At 49.2% G+C, this 21,351-nt stretch overlaps 2 protein-coding genes across 6 annotated transcripts in view; one reads left to right on the plus strand and one right to left on the minus strand.

Annotated features, from left to right (window-relative positions):
* Positions 1 to 479: 479 nt before the first annotated feature.
* Positions 480 to 6,900, plus strand: eif3g (eukaryotic translation initiation factor 3, subunit G; the record flags this gene model as incomplete). Of its 2 annotated transcripts, XM_084437786.1 has the most annotated exons (10): positions 480 to 552; positions 644 to 690; positions 1,510 to 1,598; positions 2,249 to 2,308; positions 2,403 to 2,507; positions 3,327 to 3,522; positions 4,097 to 4,213; positions 5,207 to 5,343; positions 6,565 to 6,671; positions 6,763 to 6,900. In XM_084437786.1, the coding sequence occupies exons 1-10, from the start codon at positions 530 to 532 to the stop codon at positions 6,776 to 6,778; spliced, it is 897 nt and encodes a 298-aa protein (XP_084293912.1). In that variant the 5' UTR covers positions 480 to 529. The 2 variants fall into 2 exon arrangements, with proteins under 2 accessions (XP_084293912.1, XP_084293913.1); XM_084437787.1 differs by lacking the exon at positions 6,763 to 6,900 and having other exon boundaries at positions 6,565 to 6,675.
* A 1,173-nt stretch (positions 6,901 to 8,073) lies between these two features.
* The window catches only part of dnmt1 (DNA (cytosine-5-)-methyltransferase 1), a 22,725-nt gene continuing 9,447 nt past the window's right edge, over positions 8,074 to 21,351 (minus strand). For 2 of the 4 annotated variants that reach the window (XM_084437771.1, XM_084437770.1), the window contains exons 14-33: positions 20,887 to 21,067; positions 19,907 to 20,004; positions 19,406 to 19,559; positions 19,204 to 19,319; positions 18,492 to 18,696; positions 18,142 to 18,275; positions 17,416 to 17,595; positions 16,712 to 16,936; positions 15,870 to 16,062; positions 15,494 to 15,584; positions 15,229 to 15,363; positions 14,138 to 14,420; positions 13,621 to 13,762; positions 12,629 to 12,795; positions 11,549 to 11,726; positions 10,999 to 11,194; positions 9,913 to 10,076; positions 9,120 to 9,236; positions 8,769 to 8,862; positions 8,074 to 8,356 (exon numbers count right to left, since the gene is read on the minus strand). In XM_084437771.1, the coding sequence (XP_084293897.1) occupies positions 8,322 to 8,356; positions 8,769 to 8,862; positions 9,120 to 9,236; positions 9,913 to 10,076; positions 10,999 to 11,194; positions 11,549 to 11,726; positions 12,629 to 12,795; positions 13,621 to 13,762; positions 14,138 to 14,420; positions 15,229 to 15,363; positions 15,494 to 15,584; positions 15,870 to 16,062; positions 16,712 to 16,936; positions 17,416 to 17,595; positions 18,142 to 18,275; positions 18,492 to 18,696; positions 19,204 to 19,319; positions 19,406 to 19,559; positions 19,907 to 20,004; positions 20,887 to 21,067 (3,088 nt within the window). In that variant the 3' untranslated portion in view covers positions 8,074 to 8,321. Of the gene's footprint in view, positions 8,357 to 8,768; positions 8,863 to 9,119; positions 9,237 to 9,912; positions 10,104 to 10,998; positions 11,195 to 11,548; positions 11,727 to 12,628; positions 12,796 to 13,620; positions 13,763 to 14,137; positions 14,421 to 15,228; positions 15,364 to 15,493; positions 15,585 to 15,869; positions 16,063 to 16,711; positions 16,937 to 17,415; positions 17,596 to 18,141; positions 18,276 to 18,491; positions 18,697 to 19,203; positions 19,320 to 19,405; positions 19,560 to 19,906; positions 20,005 to 20,886; positions 21,068 to 21,351 lie in introns of all 4 variants that reach the window. The other 2 variants (XM_084437769.1, XM_084437768.1) reach the window with 1 other exon arrangement.

A 21,351-nucleotide genomic window follows, 5' to 3' on the forward strand; every position in this document is an offset into this window, starting at 1 on the left:
CTCAAATGCTTTGGTTTTTTGAGTGATTTGTAATAAAGATTTTTTTTTTTAAATGTTATATTGTAGTTTACTGAATTACATTAACTGATCAGCTCTAACCCTGCACCCTGTCTACTGCTGTCTATTTGTGTCTATTTATTGTATGCACCAACAGTACAGAACAAAATTCCTATGTGTGAAAACCCATAGACCTACCTGGCTACAATAGGCTCTGTGCGCCAGCTTCACTACTTCCTGAAAGTCACTTTGCATCTTTATTTCCTGTCCTATATGATTGGATGAAGTGATTAATCAGGTGTGCGCTGGGTCTGCCTCACAGATTAATCACTTAATCCAATCATATAGGACAGGAAATAAAGATGCAAAGTGACTTTCAGGAAGTAGTGGAGCTGGTGCACAGAGCCTATAGATGTGATTGTGAGTGTAGTACTGAGACCGCCTCACCTGTAGGGGGCGCTCTGCTGTGCTCGGGCTGCACTTCCGTTTCCGGTCTCGCGCGTGCTCTCCTTCTGGCTGCTGAGGACTGAAGATGCCGTCGATCGAATACGACGAGTGAGTCTTTCATCCACATTTATACATTATTCTAGTTTAATCACACAACATGAACAGATCCTAATAGTGTTCATCTCTCGTTTCCCCTCAGATCCAAGCCCAGCTGGGCAGATCAGGTTGAAGAGGAAGGAGACGAAGGTGAGTCGCTAGTGAGCTAGCTAATGCTAGTGCTAATGCTAGTGCTAATGCTAGTGCTAATGCTAATGCTAATGCTAATGCTAGTGCTAATGCTAGTGCTAATGCTAGTGCTAATGCTAGTGCTAATGCTAGTGCTAGTGCTAGTGCTAGCTAGCTAGCCGAGGACTGAGCTGCTCCATGTCCAGGCCCAGACAGGGCGGGTTTCCACGTGTATCAGCCTACTAAAGTCATCCAGCTAGATGGGTTTATTTCGCTGTGGTTATATTACACTTGTAAACAATGTTCACCTGATGCTAGGCTAATGATGGTCATTGCACTGTCATTATAGTGTAGCTAATTGAGCTAGCATGCTAGCACAGATTAATCAAAGCATATAGAAACATGCAGAGCTTAAAGATAGTAGCTAGCTGCTAGTTTGTAAAACAGTGTTGTGGTCTGTGTCTGTGATTGACTCCAATGTTACCCTAGTATTAAGCTACTGTACAACATTCACCAGAGCCTTGATAACTTGGCTAGTCTGGTCTCTGCCCTGTCACAGTCAAATGCACTGCTTACTGATCTGTTTAATGATGCTGTGTTGATTGATTTGATTGATTTTTAAGACAGGGACAAGGTACAGTAGACATTTACCCTATAGAATAGGGAGAGATGCACTGTACAAGGTTATAGCTAAACAGCTCATTTCCACCCGCAGTCCCTGGGCAAATACATATACAGTCTTAAAATAGTGGTGCAAATAGTACACAGTGGGAAAGTTACATACATGCTGTAGAAGGAATACAAAAAAGTTATGTTGTTGTTGATACCCCTCTCCTACAGGTACCCTCCCCTCTCCAAAAGAAACTCTCAAAGGAAATATCAAAACTATCACGGAGTACAAAATAGATGAGGATGGAAAGAAGTTCAAGGTAATGTTCTTTATATTGTCCCTGGCAGAGCCTCAGAAAGACTAGTGGATCACTTCAGTTCTGAGGTCTTTACGCTGGCTTCCTGTCTGTCAAAGAATTGACTTGAAAATACTGCTGTTGGTTTATAAAGCACTGAATGGTTTAGGGCCAAAATATATTTCTGATCTGCTGCTACGTTATGAACCATCCAGACCTCTCAGCTCGTCTGGCACAGGTCTGCTTTCTGTCCCCAGAGTTCAAACTAAACATGGAGAAGCAGCGTTCAGTTTTTATGCTCCACATATCTGGAACAAACTTCCAGAAAACTGCAGGTCTGCTGCAACTCTCAGTTCTTTTAAATCAAGACTGAAGACTTTTCTTTTTACCGCTGCTTTTTATTAAATCAAAAATTATGCATTCATACACTGCACTGTAACTTTTATTTGTGTATTTTATTTTTCCTGTATTTTGTTTTAAATGTCATTTTTTTGCATTTCGTTTTATATGACGTTTTATGCGTTTCTTGCACTTTGTCTTGATGCTTTTAATGTCTCTTTCAACACTTTGAATTGCCTGGTTGCTGAAATGTGCTCTACAAATAAACTTGCCTTTCCCAAAATATGTCTTGCTATTGCATAGTCCATATTTAACGGTGTGTTGTTCTTTTTCAGATTATACGAACGTTCAAGATTGAGACCAGGAAGGCCTCAAAAGCAGTTGCCAGGAGAAAGGTTTGTTTGTTTTTTCTCATCTGTTATTTAACTCATTTCAAAGGGTAGCTGACCTGCATGGTGGGATCAACGTTATTGTTCTGTCACCCGTTAGAACTGGAAGAAATTTGGCAACTCTGAGTACGATGCAGCAGGTCCCAATGTTGCCACCACCACGGTCAGCGATGACGTCTTCATGACCTTCATATCCAGCAAAGAGGTGAGCTGTTGGTCCGATACGCTGTCCTGTTGAGCTATGAAGTCACAGCTATCGACTTGTTCAGCCTGGATCCATCCAGGGTGATGTACGTTATTGCCAGGTGGAGGTATCTATTTTCAGTCGTGTGTGTTTGTTATTTCGTTTGTTCGTTCTTTAGCAGGATAACGTAAAAACTACCAGAGTGATTTTCATCGAACCCGGTGGAGGGGTGTCGCATGGGCCAACTTAGAACCCGTTTAATTTTGGAACGTATCCGAATCACTGGGCGGATACACGAATGTAAATGAGAACAGAACTTGGCTATACTGGGACCATTTCCTTCACTTCATCTTTACGTGTCCTCCCTGGATTGCCGTACTACCCGGTAACCGGTGGCTGATTGGATAAGACACCGGTCCAATAGTTAAGAGTCCCGGGTTTTAATCTCCACAAATGTTTGTTTTTCTTTCTTTTTTTTTTGGGAAAGTTGGCTCTTTGTTTGAATGTAGAGTCAATTGAGCTTTAGATAGATGGATATCAACTTTATTTATTTGCTGTTTTCGCAAACCATATTACCTTATCATTCTATACATATAAAACTAAATAATATATAAATATAAAATAATATCGGATTCATGAGAAACAAATCAGATAAACACTGTATTAGGAAAAATGACCTTTTCGTAGCCTGGATCCTGTGGTCGGTTATTACATAAAAACTCACTTCACTTCAACTCAGTTGCATCACCTCAACCATTTCAACTGGGTTACACCAACAAAGCATGCATGTGCGGAGGCCTGTGCTCGTTCTAGTTCATGAATATCTCTGGATTCTCTCAGGACCTGAACGCCCAGGACCAGGATGAAGACCCCATGAACAAGCTGAAGGGACAGAAAATCGTGTCTTGTCGAATCTGCAAAGGGGACCATTGGACCACCCGCTGTCCCTACAAGGACACCCTGGGCCCCATGCAGAAGGAGCTGGCGGAGCAGCTGGGCCTGACGACCGGAGACAAGGAGAAGGCTGCAGGTTCGGGTACGTGGCCTCCTTCAACCATGATGATGACGATGGGCGGCGGTATAGCTCAGTTGGTAGAGCGGGTCGTTCAGTGATCGTAGGGTCGCTGGTTCGAATCCCGGCTCCTCCTGACTACCTGTCGAAGTGTCCTTGGGCAAGACACTGAACCCCAAATTGCTCCCAGTGAGCAGGCAAGTGCCTTGCATGGCAGCTACCGCCATTGGTGTGTGAATGGCGCTCCGGGCCAGTGTAACAACTGGATGGGGAGCGCGTTATATATAGTACCTATAACTATGATGTCAGTGTGAACTGAATAGGCCATATGTACAACTCTAGTACTTCCTGAAATTAGACATGCTTCTCTATTTCCTGTCCTACACTATTGGATGAAGTGATTAATCAGGTGTGCCTGACTGCAGCGCAATGATCAGGCACACCTGAATAATCATTTCATCCAATAGTGTGAGACAGGAAATAGAGAAGCATGTCTAATTTCAGGAAGTACTGGAGATGTGCATATATATAGCCCATTGATATTCATTCTTTTGGAACGTTTGACTGTACTGATGCATTGTGGGTTTTTTCCCGTTAGCGGAGCCCGAGCCGACGGCGCTGGCGGCGGCGGCGAGCAAGACGGGGAAGTACGTCCCCCCCAGCCTGAGGGACGGGGGGACGCGCCGGGGGGAGTCCATGCAGCCCAACCGCAGGGGTGAGTCTCCGCCGGGAGGGGCGCGGCGCCCGCTCCGTCTCAGGGTCTCACACACGGCCGCCGGGGTGACTGACCGCTAGGGCTGGGTATCCAGTCGAATCTCAAGAACTGATTCGATTCCGATTCACAAGGTTCAGAATCGATTATCACGATTCGATTCAATATCGATTCGGTTAGTGTTACTACAACCTGTTTTTTTTTTTTTTTACTGTAACCTTAATTACATGACTGCCAAGTTATGCAACACATCAATACTAGGGCTGGGTATCGATACTGATTTCCAAAAATGAATGAATGAATGAACTATTCATACCTTCATTTATTCATTCATTCATTAAATAAAAGATTGATTTTTGGGATTCATGAATCGATTCTGAATCATTTGATTCAGAATCGATGAATCGATTTTTTAAACCCAGCCCTACTGACCGCCACGTTGCACTCTTGCAGCGCCGTTCCCCAGCCAGAGCTTTCAGATCAGCTGACCAGATCCTGCTGGAAGAGCCTAAACCAGGCTTAAGATCAGCTGACCAGATCCTGCTAGAAGAGCCTAAAACCAGGCTTAAGACGAGGGGAGACGAGTCTTTGCAGCCGCTGGTCCTCGGCTCTGGAATAGTCCACCCATTCACATGAGATCAGCTCAGACCCTAGGGGCTTTAGAATCTCTCTTAAAAACACATGAGATCAGCTCAGACCCTAGGGGCTTTAGAATCTCTCTTAAAAACACATGAGATCAGCTCAGACCCTAGGGGCTTTAGAATCTCTCTTAAAAACACATTTCCTCTCCCTGGCCTTCAACTGTAGTTGATCATGACACCCTGGTATTCTGTGTTTTATATTTCTGTGCTGTTGTTGTTGTTGTTGTACTTTGTGCTTTTGTTTATTGTATTTTGTGTTTACCTGTACAGCACTTTGGCTCGACCGCAGTGGTTTTTAAATGTGCTTTATTAATAAAGTTTGACTTGACTTGACCCCGTCGTTCCCCCCTCACAGCAGACGACAACGCCACCATCCGCGTGACCAACCTGTCAGAGGACACGCGCGAGACCGACCTGCAGGAGCTGTTCAGGCCGTTCGGGTCCATCTCCAGGATCTACCTGGCCAAGGACAAGAACACCGGCCAGTCCAAGGTGAGCGGAGCTCTCCAGGGTGACCGGACCTCTCCGGGGTGACCGGACCTCTCCGGGGTGACCGGACCTCTCCGGGGTGAGCGGACCTCTCCGGGGTGACCGGACCTCTCCGGGGTGACCGGACCTCTCCGGGGTGACTGGGGTGACCGGACCTCTCCGGGGTGACCGGACCTCTCCGGGGTGACCGGACCTCTCCGGGGTGACCGGACCTCTCCGGGGTGACCGGAGCTCTCCGGGGTGACCGGACCTCTCCGGGGTGACTTGACCTCTCCGGGGTGACCGGACCTCTCCGGGGTGACTTGACCTCTCCGGGGTGACCGGACCTCTCCGGGGTGACCGGACCTCTCCGGGGTGACCGGACCTCTCCGGGGTGACCGGACCTCTCCGGGGTGACCGGACCTCTCCGGGGTGACCGGACCTCTCCGGGGTGACTGGGGTGACCGGACCTCTCCGGGGTGACCGGACCTCTCCGGGGTGACCGGACCTCTCCGGGGTGACCGGAGCTCTCCGGGGTGACCGGAGCTCTCCGGGGTGACCGGACCTCTCCGGGGTGACCGGACCTCTCCGGGGTGACCGGACCTCTCCGGGGTGACCGGACCTCTCCGGGGTGACTTGACCTCTCCGGGGTGACCGGGGTGAGTGGGGTGAGCGGACCTCTCCGGGGTGACCGGACCTCTCCGGGGTGACCGGACCTCTCCGGGGTGACTGGGGTGACCGGAGCTCTCCGGGGTGACCGGAGCTCTCCGGGGTGACCGGAGCTCTCCGGGGTGACTGGGGTGACGGGAGCTCTCCGGGGTAGTGCTTGTGGTTCTTATCCCTTGGGCGGTTGGTAGGGATGCACCGATGCATCGGCCGATGTTGGCCTTGTTGACTGCCATCGGCCCATCGGCAAATAAAATGACATTCACCGATGGTAGTGACCGATGTTATGTTGCAACAATTACGGCTTTTTTTGTCCTACCCAGCTGCAGATTAGAAGATCCGTGACGTAACGCCGCAAACGCACGTGTCGCTTGCTTTCAAATTAAAGTGAAATAAAAATCCGCGTTTTGGAACCAAACACTAAATTTCTTTGTTTCCCTGGCACAAAAGGGAGAATTAAAATAAAATAAACATCGGCCGGATTGTTATTTTAAACATCGGCATCGGCCCAGAATTTTGCAACCGGTGCATCGCTAGCGGTTGGTCTCTTTAACGGCGTGTGTTTCTGTCACTGTTCAGGGCTTCGCCTTCATCAGTTTCCACCGCCGGGAGGATGCGGCCAGAGCCATCGCTGGCGTGTCAGGGTTCGGATACGACCATCTGATTCTCAACGTGGAATGGGCCAAGTGAGTAGCGTCTAGCTTGTGAGAACAGTAAAAACGTTCCATATTATTTGACTTTTCACATAACTGACTTTTCATCCCTTCTGTTTTGCAGACCGTCAAACAATTGAGATTTCGAAAATATTCCAGGATGCCAGCTTTTATTCTATTCCAGAATGCCAGCTTTTGTGTGGTAGAATGTGGCTGTCTAAATAAAGCATTGTTGAGAAACAAGTTGTCATTATTACCTGAACAGCATTATCCTGTCATTATCACCTGAACACCATTATCCTGTCATTATCACCTGAACACCATTATCTTGTCATTATAACCTGAACACCATTATCCTGTCATCATCACCTGAACACCATTATCCTGTCATTATCACCTGAACACCATTATCCTGGCAATTATTATCAAATCAGTAATGTTACCTCTAGTTAGTTTATATACCTATGATATGAGACCATGTGTGTAAGTACACAACAGAAATGGTGAGTTTATTAAAAGACGAGTTGTCTCAGGTGTAAGAACACCTCTTAATTACATTGATGTGTGCATCAATCCAATCTATACAAATGCTATTAAAACAAGGAAGCTTTCACATGCGGTCCCTAAACAGCAATGTGCATTTCTTTATGAGTTTTTATACTATATCCAGCTTATATGGATACTATCGATGAACTAGTACTCATCAGCTTTGTAGAATATTTAGGTGGTATTAAAGCAAGGTATTGGGCATTATGACATCACAATTGTTCTATGACATCACAATAGTTCTTTGTTGAAAGGGTTCTAAAGAAGTGATGAATGTAAATACAGGCCTGAGTCTAGACTGCTGTCATAATGGCTGATCAATAAAATACGTACCGTCACCTCAAGATTTAGTGTAGACAAGGACAATTGTTTGGGACAATCACTTAATTTGACAACTGTAGATGTCTTGTACCCGAGCAATCTGATCTTAGTTATGAATAACAAAGTTAATCGTGATTCGTGACGCATACCTAGTGAACAGGATTGCGTGCCGTTTTGCCACAGGAATGTCTGCGTAGTTAAAGCATCCTGCTCTGAGCTTAGCTCGGCGCCAGCTGCATAGATAAGCAGGAATAACAATTCTTTACAGTATCTGCGTGTTGGTCGTTCTGACCTGGCCTGCTTAGGTTGCTATGCAACGCCATCTTTATAAGAACGTCTGTGTGCTCTGGATCGTGGGGACGCCTGCTGTTCCTCTGCCAGAGTTCATGAGGGCCTCTGGTGTCCAAATATCCTATTAAAGTCTCAGCTGAAGATGGATAGTTCATTATGTATTCAAACTGTGATCAGTCTCACTCTTGGGTTCAGGGTTGTAAAACGCAGACGCCTGCAGTCGTAAATACCCACGAGGTCGACGGGAATTACGGAGGACAAGAATAAACGGGCATTTAATAAGAGCTTTATTTGAAATATTACAACATATAAAAACTACATACAATTAATTCCACTTTCAGTGTTGATATTTGCAAATGCACGGTTAAAACCACAAAAAATTATTAGCATGGAATGATACAAGAATGGTACTGCACAGACGGTCCGGGCGTGACACGGGCGTGACGCGGCCCAGAGACGTTTCATTCAGGACTCTGAACGGAGACCTCTGCTTCAGGATGGGGGAGACGGTTCTCTCCCTGGTCTCTAGTCTGACGCCTCCATCTTCTCCTGCTTCACGTCTGTGGAAAGAGAGACCAGACATCATGAGCATCTTGATGTGGATAAGGGCCTGGTTGCTAGGGGATAAGGGCCTGGTTGCTAGGGGTGGGTCCATTTAAATCGATTAATCGTTCATGGCCATCAAAGTCGATTTTTAGTCACCAAGTGATTTTGGCGAAATTGCGGTCACATTCATTCAAATAAACACGTCCTTTGAAAAAAAAAAAAAAAGGAATTATGGTATTTTTTTCCTATCAAAAACACAAACGTTTGGTCAAGTCTTTCGAATGTCGGCCAAAAAATACGATTAATCGTTCATTCCACATACTGATTAATCGATTGAGAAATGCGAGTTGTGTGCAGCCCTAGTGAGTTGAGCGCCGCCCTAGTGGTGGACGCTTTCCTGGAGCGGAAACGTCAGTCACACCGTACCTGCAGCGCTCTCCTCCTTAATCCTCTCAAGAACACACTTCTTGATCTCTAGTCCGATGGCTCTGGAGAGCGGTGGGGGCACAGCGTTCCCAACCTGAGACACAAACAAAACATCAAGCATTAGTCACTTACCCCTCGGCTTAAGTGAAAATACAAATAAAAGATTTAACAAGGACAAGATTTAACAAGGACAAGACATAACTAAACTAAACAGTAACAAGAACAGAATACCCAAACAATTGCAAACTATGAGTCGACAAAACAAGCTCAATGGTCAAACAAAAGAAACAGGTGGACTCAGTTTGCAGGTGTCCTTGTGAGAGGTCCAGCAGGTGACCGTGGAGCGCGTACCTGTCTGTGTTTGTCCAGGACATTCCCAAAGAAGCGGTAGGTGTCTGGGAAGCCCTGAGAGCGAGCGCACTCCCTCACGCTGACCACTCGGTGCTGCTCAGGGTGCAGGACGCGGCCCTGGAATCAACACGCCATCAACACGCCATCAACAACACGCAATCAACACGCAACACATCTTTACATTTATGGTACACTTATATAGCGCTTTTCCACCTTAGCAGCACTCAAAGCGCTTTACAATGGCCTCTCATTCATCCATTCACACACACATTCACACACCACTGGCGGTAGCTGCCATGCAAGGTGCTAACCTGCTCATTGGGAGCAATTTGGGGTTAGGTGTCTTGCTCAAGGACACTTCAACATGTGGACAGTCGGAGCTGGGATTCAAACCACTGACCCTTCGATCACTGAACCATCCGCTCTACCAACTGAGCTACAGACGCCCCCCATTTAGAGCATGACCTCTATTGAAATGCACTCCACCGTTACCCATTCCTATGCTTTCACATGCACGGCCACGGAGCCCCTAATAGTTCTTAACTGCAGGGGGCAGAAAGTCCTTCTAAATTGAATGTGTTGAATTCAACGGGCTGAACCCAGATAGATATGGTTACAAAGCTAACGTAGAGCGTTGGAGCCGAGGTGCGGTAGGTGGTCTACCTGCTGGCCCATGGGTTCGGGGTAAAGCTAACAGAGCGTTGGAGCCGAGGTGCGGTAGGCGGTCTACCTGCTTGCCCATGGGTTCGGGGTAAAGCTAACGTAGAGAGCCGAGGGGCGGTAGGTGGTCTACCTGCTTGCCCATGGGTTCGGGGTTGGTGACCGTGGTGCTGAAGAAGCCGTCCCACTCCAGCCTCCCGTAGAGGCCGGCCCAGTGGTTGTGGCGGTTCCCGGTGTGAGGCAGGCACCAGGGGATCAGCGTGTTGAACTGACGGTCCGCCGGGTCACATGGCTTCCCTGGGAGGAGACCGGGAGACGGTGAGGCTGGGAGAGAGAGAGACAGTGAGGCCCGGGAGACCGTGAGGCTGGGAGAGAGTGAGACAGTGAGGCCGGGAGAGAGTGAGACCGTGAGGCTGGGAGAGAGAGACCGTGAGGCTGGGAGAGAGTGAGACAGTGAGGCTGGGAGAGAGTGAGGCAGTGAGGCCCGGGAGAGTGAGGCAGTGAGGCTGGGAGAGAGAGACACAGTGAGGCTGGGAGAGAGAGAGACCGTGAGGCCCGGGAGACCGTGAGGCCCGGGAGACAGTGAGCTCTACTCCCAAGAAGAGCGTTGGGTGGAGGTATCGGGCGCCTGGGTCAGGATGATGAGTAGAAGACGTCGTCCCGGCACTCATCAATTAATATAAAAATAAAACTTTCTTGGGCAACAAGTTGGATCAGGAGAAATGACTTGCACTGATTGGTTGGGACTCTGACCCCGACTTGCGCTGATTGGTTGGGACTCTGACCCTGTATATATATTCATCCAGTTTGTCCACTGTGGTATTTTTATATGCTGATGAACACGTGAAGCAGAAACATCCCACTTGTTGCTCAGTAACGCTTATATTTGTATATTAAAATTCTGAGTGCCGGGACATCTGCTTCTACTTCCCTGAGAGAAGACAAGCATCACAACACGCCCCCGACTATGACATCACAAACATTATGACATCAAACACTATGACATCACAAACACTACGACATCACAAACACTACGACATCACAAACACTACGACATCACAAACACTACGACATCACAAACACTACGACATCACACACTATGACATCACACACTATGACATCACAAACACTACGACATCACAAACACTACGACATCACAAACACTAACGCCTGGTCAAACAGGGTTAAGGTAAGGTTCAGTAATGTTTGGTGGACGTACCTCCTGCACACGTGCAGACGCCCCTGAGGGCGCCGGTGCTGCTGCGGCCGTTCTTCTTGTCGGCGTGCGTGTAGCGCAGCTTCTTGGTGGTGGTCCCGTCCTTCAGACGGACCTCCATGTTGGGCAGGTCCCTCCAGTCGGAGCCCGGGGCCAGGGGGATGTGCCTCATCCGGGCCGCCACCAGAGCGCTCATGTCCTGGGAACGGAGGGGGCGGTCACACACCTCACACCTCTACAGAGCTGGACCAGAACTCACACCTCTTAGGGTTGCAAATTTCAAGGAATTTCATGAATCGATAACTGTTAACCTTAACAAATGATAGTCGATTAATTGATAAGAACGTCCCGTGCTGGACTGTGCTTTGATCGCTTCATTTTTAAGTCTTCTTCCGCTGTGTCGTTGAAATTTCCCAGCATCCCAATTATCCTTCACTACATGGCGTGGCGCCCTCATGTGCAGTCAGACACTAAATCATGATGACATTTCACACAACTCCCGTTGGATGACGTCCCTAGACCCCCCCCCCCTCGTCACGGCCCGGGGGCTCACCTTGCAGATGTGGTCCCGGAGGATGGGCTGGTACTGGGTTCCCCTGATGTGCCTCTGGAACCAGGACTGCGGTTCCCCGTTGTAGGAGATCTCCAGGGCTGCGGCGCCGTTGCGGATCTCCGGGAGATCAGACATGGTGTCTCTGACGGTGATGGTGCGGTACACGCCCCCGTTCCCCCTGCAAGAGAGAACCACCGACTCAGGAACAGAGTCAGAGAACCACCGTCTCAGGAACAGAGTCAGAGAACCACCGTCTCAGGAAGGTGCGGTACACGCCCCCGTTCCCCCTGCAAGAGAGAACCACCGACTCAGGAACAGAGTCAGAGAACCACCGTCTCAGGAACAGAGTCAGAGAACCACCGTCTCAGGAACAGAGTCAGAGAACCACCGTCTCAGGAACATAGTCAGAGAACCACCGTCTCAGGAACAGAGTCAGAGAACCACCGTCTCAGGAACAGAGTCAGAGAACCACCGTCTCAGGAACAGAGTCAGAGAACCACCGTCTCAGGAACAGAGTCAGAGAACCACCGTCTCAGGAACAGAGTCAGAGAACCACCGTCTCAGGAACAGAGTCAGACTAGACCAACCAGCTAATGCTAGGCTCACACTACAGGATATTTAAAATCCTAACCAATTTCAAAATCGGGTTACATCACGCACATAAGGAGAATCTTAACAGATATTCTTATTTGACAAGTCTCTCCTCAACTGAGCATGTCACTAATGCATTTGACGATTGAGTTCTATCTGTCTTGAGTTCTATCTGTCTATGAGGAAAAAAAATACATAAAATAATATTTTTCCAGCGGATATCCTAGTTAATACAAGATTGATCTAGGAAAGCAGTTGTGTTGTGATATTCCATTTGGGAAATGCACAATTGCTGGTGAAAGGTGCGGAGTGGCGAGTAGTTCCCTGTCACCGTTCCTCTGTTGTCTCAAGTCTGACAGTTAAACAAAACGACTGCTCAACTTCAAGAATCTGTCGACTTAAAGAGTCTCCGACTGATGATTGGACCCGTGGACTTCGAGGGGGCGGTCCTACTGGCTAGCGCCGTAGTCTGGCGGCGGTTTCAGTTACCGTGTGACGTTGCTGACGTATTTCTTGTCGTCCACCACCACGTTGAGGGAGCAGGCGCGCGGGGCGAACACGTGCAGGGGCTCGGGGTAGCGAGGCAGCTTCTCTCCGGGGGCGGCGGCCAGGATGATGGCTCTGCGCCGGGTCTGGGCCACGCCGTACTGACCGGCCTGGGGGGGGAGGGGGGGGGGGACAGCCGTTACACACACCGGTCCCACAGGACGCGCTCAGGGACAGACAGGGGGGGGGACAGCCGTTACACACACCGGCCCCGCAGGACGCGCTCAGGGACAGACAGGGAAATGCGACGGTCGAGATGAAAGCCTACAAGTTCACCCTTAAAAATAGAAAAGATTTTCGCCGCACACAACAGATGAAAATGAGGAAGATTTTATTGAAATCGAACGACGCGTTTCGCCTTACGGCTTCATTAGAACCGATTTCAGAAAAATCAACCTTATGTTCATCCGTTGTGTGCTGCGAAACGCTTCTATTTTTGAAGTTTGCATGACTTTCCTGACATCGCCAGCACCAGGAGAAGATCTGAGCTGTGCAGGGCAATCCACCTTTGAACAAGTTCACCCTTAAATCAAGACTGAAGACTTTTCTTTTTGCCGCTGCTTTTTATTAAATCAAATAATTATTCATACACTGCAGTGAACTTTTATTCCTGTATTTTATTTTTCCTGCATTTTGTTTTAAATATCCTTTTGCATTTCGTTTTATATGACCTTTTATGTGTTGCACTTTGTCTTGATGCTTTTAATGTCTCATGTAAAGCACTTTGAATTGCCTTGTTGCTGAAATGTGCTACAAATAAACTTGCCTTGCCTTGCCTACCTTGTCTATGAATAAAGAACATCTTCTTTAAATCATGAGAATAAACAAATAACACCCAAAACACTAATTCAAAGTTCCCGGTCAGTGAGAGACAGACGTGGAAACGCGCCGGTCCAGATGAAAGCAAAGGTCAAAGGTTGACCCGTCCTTCTCACCTGCAGAACGCCGAAGGTACACTGGTATCCCATGCGCACCAGGCAGCGCAGCGTCAGCTTGAGAACCATGGAACGCTTAAACGAGACGAAGTTCCTCACGTTCTCCAGCAGGAAGAACTTGGGTCTGTAGTAGTCGCAGTAGCTTCAGAAGGAAGGAAGAGCAACGCGTTACTGGGGGGGGACTAAAGCTAAATGGTAAATGGTAAATGGACGGCACTTATATAGCGCTTTTCCACCTTAGCGGCACTCAAAAGCGCTTTACAATGGCCTCTCATTCACCCATTCACACACACACTCACACACCAATGGCGGTAGCTGCCATGCAAGGTGCTAACCTGCTCATTGGGAGCAATTTTGGGGTTAGGTGTCTTGCTCAAGGACACTTCGACATGTAGACAGTCGGAGCTGGGATTCGAACCACTGACCCTTCGATCACTGAACGACCCGCTCTACCAACTGAGCTAAGCCGCTGTGGGGGTTTGATATTCGCGAGCCGCTTCGTCCGGGTTTCACGAACCTCAGGTAGGAGACGACCAGGGAGTTCTTGAAGGCGGAGTAGGTCCGGGAGTTGAAGCGGTTCATCCCGCTGAAGCCCTGGCAGGGAGGGCCTCCACACAGCATCTCCACGTCGCCCTTCTGGGGCAGCTTCTGGCCCAGAGAGTTGGTCTTCTCCCCGGACATGACGAGCTTCAGGAGGACGTTGCAGTCCTCGGTGAAGACCGTGGTCCCGGGGTTGTTGAGGCGGAAGGCCTGGGCGGCCGGGTCCCACATCTCGATGGCCCAGAGGGTCTCACAGATACCTGGACGAGGACGGCACGCTCAGTAAACAAGCCTAGAGCGTCTCAGAGATACCTGGACCAGGACGGTACACTCAGTACGCAAGCCCAGAGCGTCTCAGAGATACACAAGCCCAGAGCGTCTCAGAGATACACAAGCCCAGAGCGTCTCAGAGATACACAAGCCTAGAGCGTCTGAGATACCTGGACGAGGACGGCACGCTCAGTAAACAAGCCCAGAGCGTCTCAGAGGTACACAAGCCCAGAGCGTCTCACAGATACCTGGACGAGGACGGCACGCTCAGTACGCAAGCCTGAACCCTCTCAGTACACAAGCCTCAACCCTTTCAGTACAGTGGCAACATTTCAATAATTAAATTGGATAATAATAAATTGTTTTTTTCTTACATTACTAGAAAGCAGTTTCTCAGCTTTCAAAAAGTGTTTGAAATTTTTCGAAAACAGAATTTGTGTAGGAATTTTGTATATTTTTTTAGATTTTTTGTGTGATATTTTTTAGATGTATTTTTAAAATTTTGCCGGCAACAGTCGTATTGAAAGTGTTAAAGAGGTATAATGAAGCCTGTGCGCTCGTGGTGGTGAGAGATGTATTTGAGCTCCGGGGTCTCCCTCACCGGCCTGGTGGAACCCCTCGGACAGACCCCTCCCTCACCGGCCTGGTGGAACCCCTCGGACAGACCCCTCCCTCACCGGCCTGGTGGAACCCCTCGGACAGACCCCTCCCTCACCGGCCTGGTGGAACCCCTCGGACAGACCCCTCCCTCACCGGCCTGGTGGAACCCCTCGGACAGACCCCCACGGTCTCACTCACCGGCCTGGTGGAACCCCTCGGACAGACCCCCACAGCCAGAGAACACGTCCAGGGTTCTGAACTTCTGAACGCTCGGTTCCTGAGACTCCAGGTCCTGAGCTTCCTGCGCCGCCGACGACTTCCCTTTACCCTTTCCTGAGAGGGGGGGGAGGGGAGGGTTGAACACATCAGAGGGGGGAGGGAGGGTTGAACACAAATCAGTGGAAATATAATGACATGACTTTTTTTTTTTAGCCAGGAGTGAAGGAGAAAGAAGAAAGCTCACCTTTGCCCTTCCCCTTCCCCTTGCCCTTCTGCACAGCGGAGCGGGCGTGGTTGGGCGGGTCCTCGAAGCTCTTGGACTTTGCGTTGTACGCCTACAGGTGAGGAACGAACAGCGTTAGCGCAGCGTCGTGGATCCCTGGGCGCCATTTACAGAGAAACCTGGCTTTCTTGACCAGCTCAGCTTGTGGTTGGAGTGTCCGCCCTGAGATTGGAAGGTTGTGAGTTCGATCCAGGGTGAACTTGTACATCAAGCCGCCTCACGCTACAAAAACAGGACAGGCTCCTGCCCTATGGGCCACTAGGCTCGGGAACCATCGGTTCTCATGGCTTCTTACTCACTGGCTTTCTGAGAACATCGAACTTGAAAAAGACCTCACCTCCAGGAAGTAGAAGCGGTCTGGACCGCCGCTGGAGAAGTCCTGGACCGACTCGAAGAGGTCCTCGCCGTACTCCACGCGGCAGCGTCCGAGCACGTCCGCCATGCTCACCGTCACCTCCTCGTCGCTCCAGTACAGCTGGTTGATGTCGGTGTGGTAGCCGGCCTTCACGCCCTTGTGGGTGTTCTCTGGTCTGGAGGGGAAGACGAGGAATAAAGTTCAGATACACAAAGTAGAAAACTACAACTCCATTCCCAGCCTGAATTAGGATAGAATCTTTTTAAACTTTGACCCCACTATGGACACACCCACTTCCTTTTACCCTTGTATATACCCCCTCCTCCCTGCCCCCTCCTCATGTTCAGTATTGCACCTGAGGGCCATTTTGGCCGAGACGTTGTGCCCCGTTTATCAAAACTCACCGTGGGAGCTACATACAGTGTGGACATTCTCACCGTCTTAAGTTATATTCTGATTAGCGATGCACCGATATTAACATTTTAGCCGATACCGATAACAGATATTAACATTGCTGTCATGGCCGATAACCGATATTTATCGATGTTGATATGATCTGTATAAAAACACGTTTCTATGATAATCAAATGTTATACATACCGAACAACACATGTAAACACTGTCTCTATTTCCAAAACATTTGGAAAAGCTGAGAAATCATAGATTTACCACCGTTTCCTCTCAAATACAACAGCAGCCAGACAGAAATAATTATCGGCTGTTCACATCGGCCCTGTTTTGCACATCGGACCGATACCGATATAAAAAAAAGACTACAATTTTTCTGATTCACATTCCCTTATCACACAGGGCCGAGGACTGACCTGTAGAACTTGTACAGGCGCAGTTTGACCTCCGACATGTCGGCCTTGGCGTTGCTGCGGCGATGGCAGAAGATGTCCTTGATGCGCCCGACGCGGAAGGGCTCGGGGGCATCCTGGTTGGAGCCCTTGATGTAGTCGGAGGACTTGCGGTAGTACTCCGGGTACAGCTCCTCGTCCACGTCCTCCTTCCTGTGAGAGCGCTTGACCGGGCTGGCCGCCTTCACCCTGGGGGGGGGACGGGGGGGGGGACACACGCACACCAGCAGGGACGGTCACACCAGCGTCACCCCCCACGAGAAACACGGACAGAAACTAAAGACTTGTTTTTTGTTGATATTTTTTTAAGGCATTTCTGCTTTATTATGATAGAACAGTGTAGGTGACAGACAGGAAAAGTGAGAGAGAAAGAGAGAGAGAGAGAGAAAGAGAAAGAGAGAAAGAGAGAGAGAGAGAGAGAGAAGAGAGAGAGAAAGAGAGAGAAAGAGAAAGAGAAAGAGAGAGAGAGAGAGAAAGAGAGAGAGCGAAAAAGAGAGAGAGAAAGAGAGAGAGAGAAAGAGAGAGAGAGACGCATGCAGCAAAGGGCGTGGGCCGGTTTTGAACCCACGCCGCTGCGGTAAGGACCAGCCTTTACATGGTAAGCACGCCAGCCCGTTGAGCCACCTGGGCGCCCCAGACATCGTTTCCTCCGCTGTGAGGAAGCTCACCCGAAATGGAAGGCCTCCGGGGGCAGATAGACGCTGTCGCCCACGCGGAACTGCTCCCCCTTCAGGCAGGCCAGGGCGAACAGGGCCTTGGAGTCGTGGTCCTCGTTCTGCAGCGGCTCGAACACCCGGGGCGTCTCCTGCTCCTCCTGCTCCTGCGCTCGGCTGCAGCTGACACAGAACCTGAACACAACACACACAGAACACGTCCGTCAGCTGACACAGAACCTGAACACACCACACTTCCCGTCAGCTGACACAGAACCTGAACACACAGAACCTGAACACACAGAACCTGAACACACAACACTTCCTTCAGCTGACACAGAACCTGAACACACCACACTGCCGTCAGCTGACACAGAACCTGAACACACCGCACACAACACTTCCCGTCAGCTGACACAGAACCTGAACACACCACACACACTTCCGTCAGCTGACACAGAACCTGAACACACCGCGCACACTTCCGTCAGCTGACACAGAACCTGAACACACAACACTTCCCGTCAGCTGACACAGAACCTGAACACACCACACTTCCCGTCAGCTGACACAGAACCTGAACACACCACACTTCCGTCAGCTGACACAGAACCTGAACACACCACACTTCCGTCAGCTGACACAGAACCTGAACACACCACACTTCCGTCAGCTGACACAGAACCTGAACACAAACAAAACATCAGACAGGAAGCTGATTAACACAAAAAAGCCACGCACTTGAACTTGCGGTCATTGGTGGGTGTGAAGGTGGGCGGGGTTTCGAAGCGAGCGACCTCCCCCTCGTACCACAGCTGATAGAAGAAACTCTTCCCATCGTCCTCGATCACCTTAATGTCATCGTCCATCCCGCCCTAAAAGACAACAAGTAACCGTCTGATCAAATCAAAATGTATTTATAGAGCACGTTTAAAAACAAGTCGACTTAAGTGCTGAACAAAGGTGGGTTCTGGGTAAAAACATCAACAAGGAAATTACAGCAAATAACACAGACATTGAACATGAAATCGATGGATGATCGAGGCAGATTCTCATCCATCATCAGAGGTAAAGGAAGCTTGTGTCCTCACCTCCATGAACCACTGGTCAGACGGGGCCTTGTACATCACGTTGACCTTCCCCTCCACGAAGTTGAGCTGCATGTCCTCACACTCGTCCACCATGAAGAGCTCCAGGGGGTCGGACGACTCCCCCAGCACCGTGTCCGTGCCGCGCAGGAACCAGTGGGCGTGGAACATCTTCCCGTTGTTGTTGTCCTCCCAGAGGGACGTGATCCTGCGGAAACAAGGCGTGGTTGGAGCGGAACCGTGGTTGGACCGGAACCGTGGTTGAAGCGGAACCGTGGTTGAACCAGAACCATGATTGAACCAGAACCATGATTGAACCAGAACCGTGGTTGGACCAGAACCGTACAATACCAGAGGAACACACAGCTGGAGAGACTCCGCCCTTTCTGGCCATAACACGACAATGTCTACAGCCCAATCCCCCCCAGTACTGACCGAATGGATAGAGGTTGTGACTGGTGCGCACAATATGGAGAGAATTACCTTTTCATTAAATCAACGGGTTGTTATTTTGGAAATATTGGCAAAAATGGTGTGTTTGAAACCGTGGTTGACATCTGCTGAATTATGATTGTAAACTGATTTATCATCAACATAATTTGTATGCGAGAATGCATGGATGACCAAATGTTCCATGTCTTGTTGTTATACTGTATGTTTGCCTATGAAGTATATAAATAAGAGAGTGCGCCCTGGAGGTGCATGGGAGCCTTACCTGGCCAGGTAGAGGGGGGTAGAGGGGTCTTCTGAGCTGACCGAGACGCAGTCCCCCACCTCCAGCTCCTCGTTGTTCACGCGCACCCTCATGTAGTACTGCTTCTTCCCCTCCGCCTGGAAGCACCAAGGCATTCTCAGGTCCGCACGAAGGAGCAGAGGTGTTCAACATGGAGGAGGTGAGGGTCTGGGGGGGAACCTACCTTGACGGGATCCCCGATCCACGCCTGCTTGCTCTGGTTCTGTTTCTTCTTGGCCTGGGACACCTTCTTGGACGGGGCCTTGAGGAGAGGCAGCACATCTTCCTCGTCCACGTTCTCATCATCCTCGGCCTCCTTCACTGCAAGGTTGGGGCATCTAGAGGACAACAACACAATTAAATCAGCAAGCCAATTAAAGCAGCAAGCCAATTAAAGCAGCAAGCCAATTAAAGCAGCAAGCCAATTAAAGCAGCACGCCAATTAAAGCAGCACGCCACACCTTCAAACCGAGAATCTCACCAAAGCAAAGGGCTCAACAGATGTTGAGTTTCAGTGTCCGTGTGTACGCCAAACACAAGCTGTTTACGTTTAACACACCCCGGAGTTATTAGCAGAACGGCGTCCAAATTGACTACGGACCCAGGATGAGGTCATGGGAACGGAGTGTTCTGGAACTAATCCATCCAGCAGGGAGAAAACAACACTGTTGCAAAATCAACCCACCTCCTCTTCTGACAAGCCTGCTTGGTGCGCCCGCTGCCCCCAAACTTGATCATGTCCTTGCAGGCGGCACACTTCCCACAGTCAGACGCCTGACACACCTGCAAGCAGAGAGGAAGGAGTCACGTTATCAAACATCAGCACACTTCCCACAGTCAGACGCCTGACAAACCTACAGCAGAGAGGAAGGAGTCACGTTATCAAACATCACAAGGGGGTTTCACTGGTTTTTGGTGACTTTGCCGAATTGGTTGGTTGTAAACGCTGCGTTGTTGAGCACTCAAACGATACACCCTCCAAGACGAGACTTTTGTCGAGGTGCATCCCAAAAAATGACCATTGTGGAAAAAGTTCATTAAGTGAAAATTGAATGTATCCATTACACAAAGTGAAATATTTCAAGCCCCTTTTTGTTTTAATCTTTATGATTGTACAGTATGTTAATTTATACACTCAATACTTGGTCGGGGAATAGGAATATATTGGATGCAAACTCTATACCTATATACCAAAATAGCATTTGGAAGAATTGCTGGATAGAATGGCGAATTTGTCATTTATTATTTGTATTTCCTTACTGTTTGTGTACTTTATGTCTCTTTGTAATTATGTGAAATGGCCAATAAAAAAAATGTTCGAAAAAAAACACTTGGTCGGGGCTCTTTTTGCACAAATTACTGCTTCAATGTCGAGCATGGAGGCAATCAGCCTTGAAATATTTCACTACATGTGTAATGAATCTATATGAAAGTTTTGTTTTTGAATTAAATTACGGAAAATAATGAGCTTTCCACAATATTCTAATACTCTTTCTATTCTAATTCTATTCATTCTAATACATGAGATGCGCCTGTATAATACATATAAGCCCTCTGCTTCGAGAAGGGCGATTCTCAACCCCGCCCACCTCACAGACGCCACAGCGCAATTCTAAACCCCGCCCACCTCACAGACGCCACAGCGCGATTCTAAACCCCGCCCACCTCACAGACGCCACAGCGCGAGCGCTTGATCACGCCGCGCTCCTTGTCGTCCTGGTCGATCTGGTCGGAGAAGAAGGTGTCGAAGATCTGGTACACCAGCTTGGTGGTGGTGGCTTTCGTGGGTCCCTTGTCCTTATCGATCTTAGTGGGGTGACGGATGGCCTGGCGTCTGGCCGCCCTCCTGTTGAGACAAGACAGGTGATCAGAGGGGACAGGACAAGCAGGCGGGTCGCTGGTGATCCATCTCAACCTCTCTCTCTCTCCATCCCCCTCTGTCTCAACCTCTCTCTCTCAACCTCCCTCCCTCCCCCTCAACCCCTCTCTCAACCTGTCTCCCTCAACCTCTCTTTCCCTCTCAACCCCCGTCTCTCTCAATCCCCCTCCGTCTCTCAACCTCCCCCTCCCTCAACCCTTCTCTCTCTCTCTCAATCCCCCCCTCTCTCTCAACCCCTCTCCCTCTCAACC

The sequence above is a fragment of the Borostomias antarcticus genome (assembly GCF_949987555.1).
Source record: "Borostomias antarcticus genome assembly, chromosome: 5".
NCBI lineage: Eukaryota > Metazoa > Chordata > Actinopteri > Stomiiformes > Stomiidae > Borostomias > Borostomias antarcticus.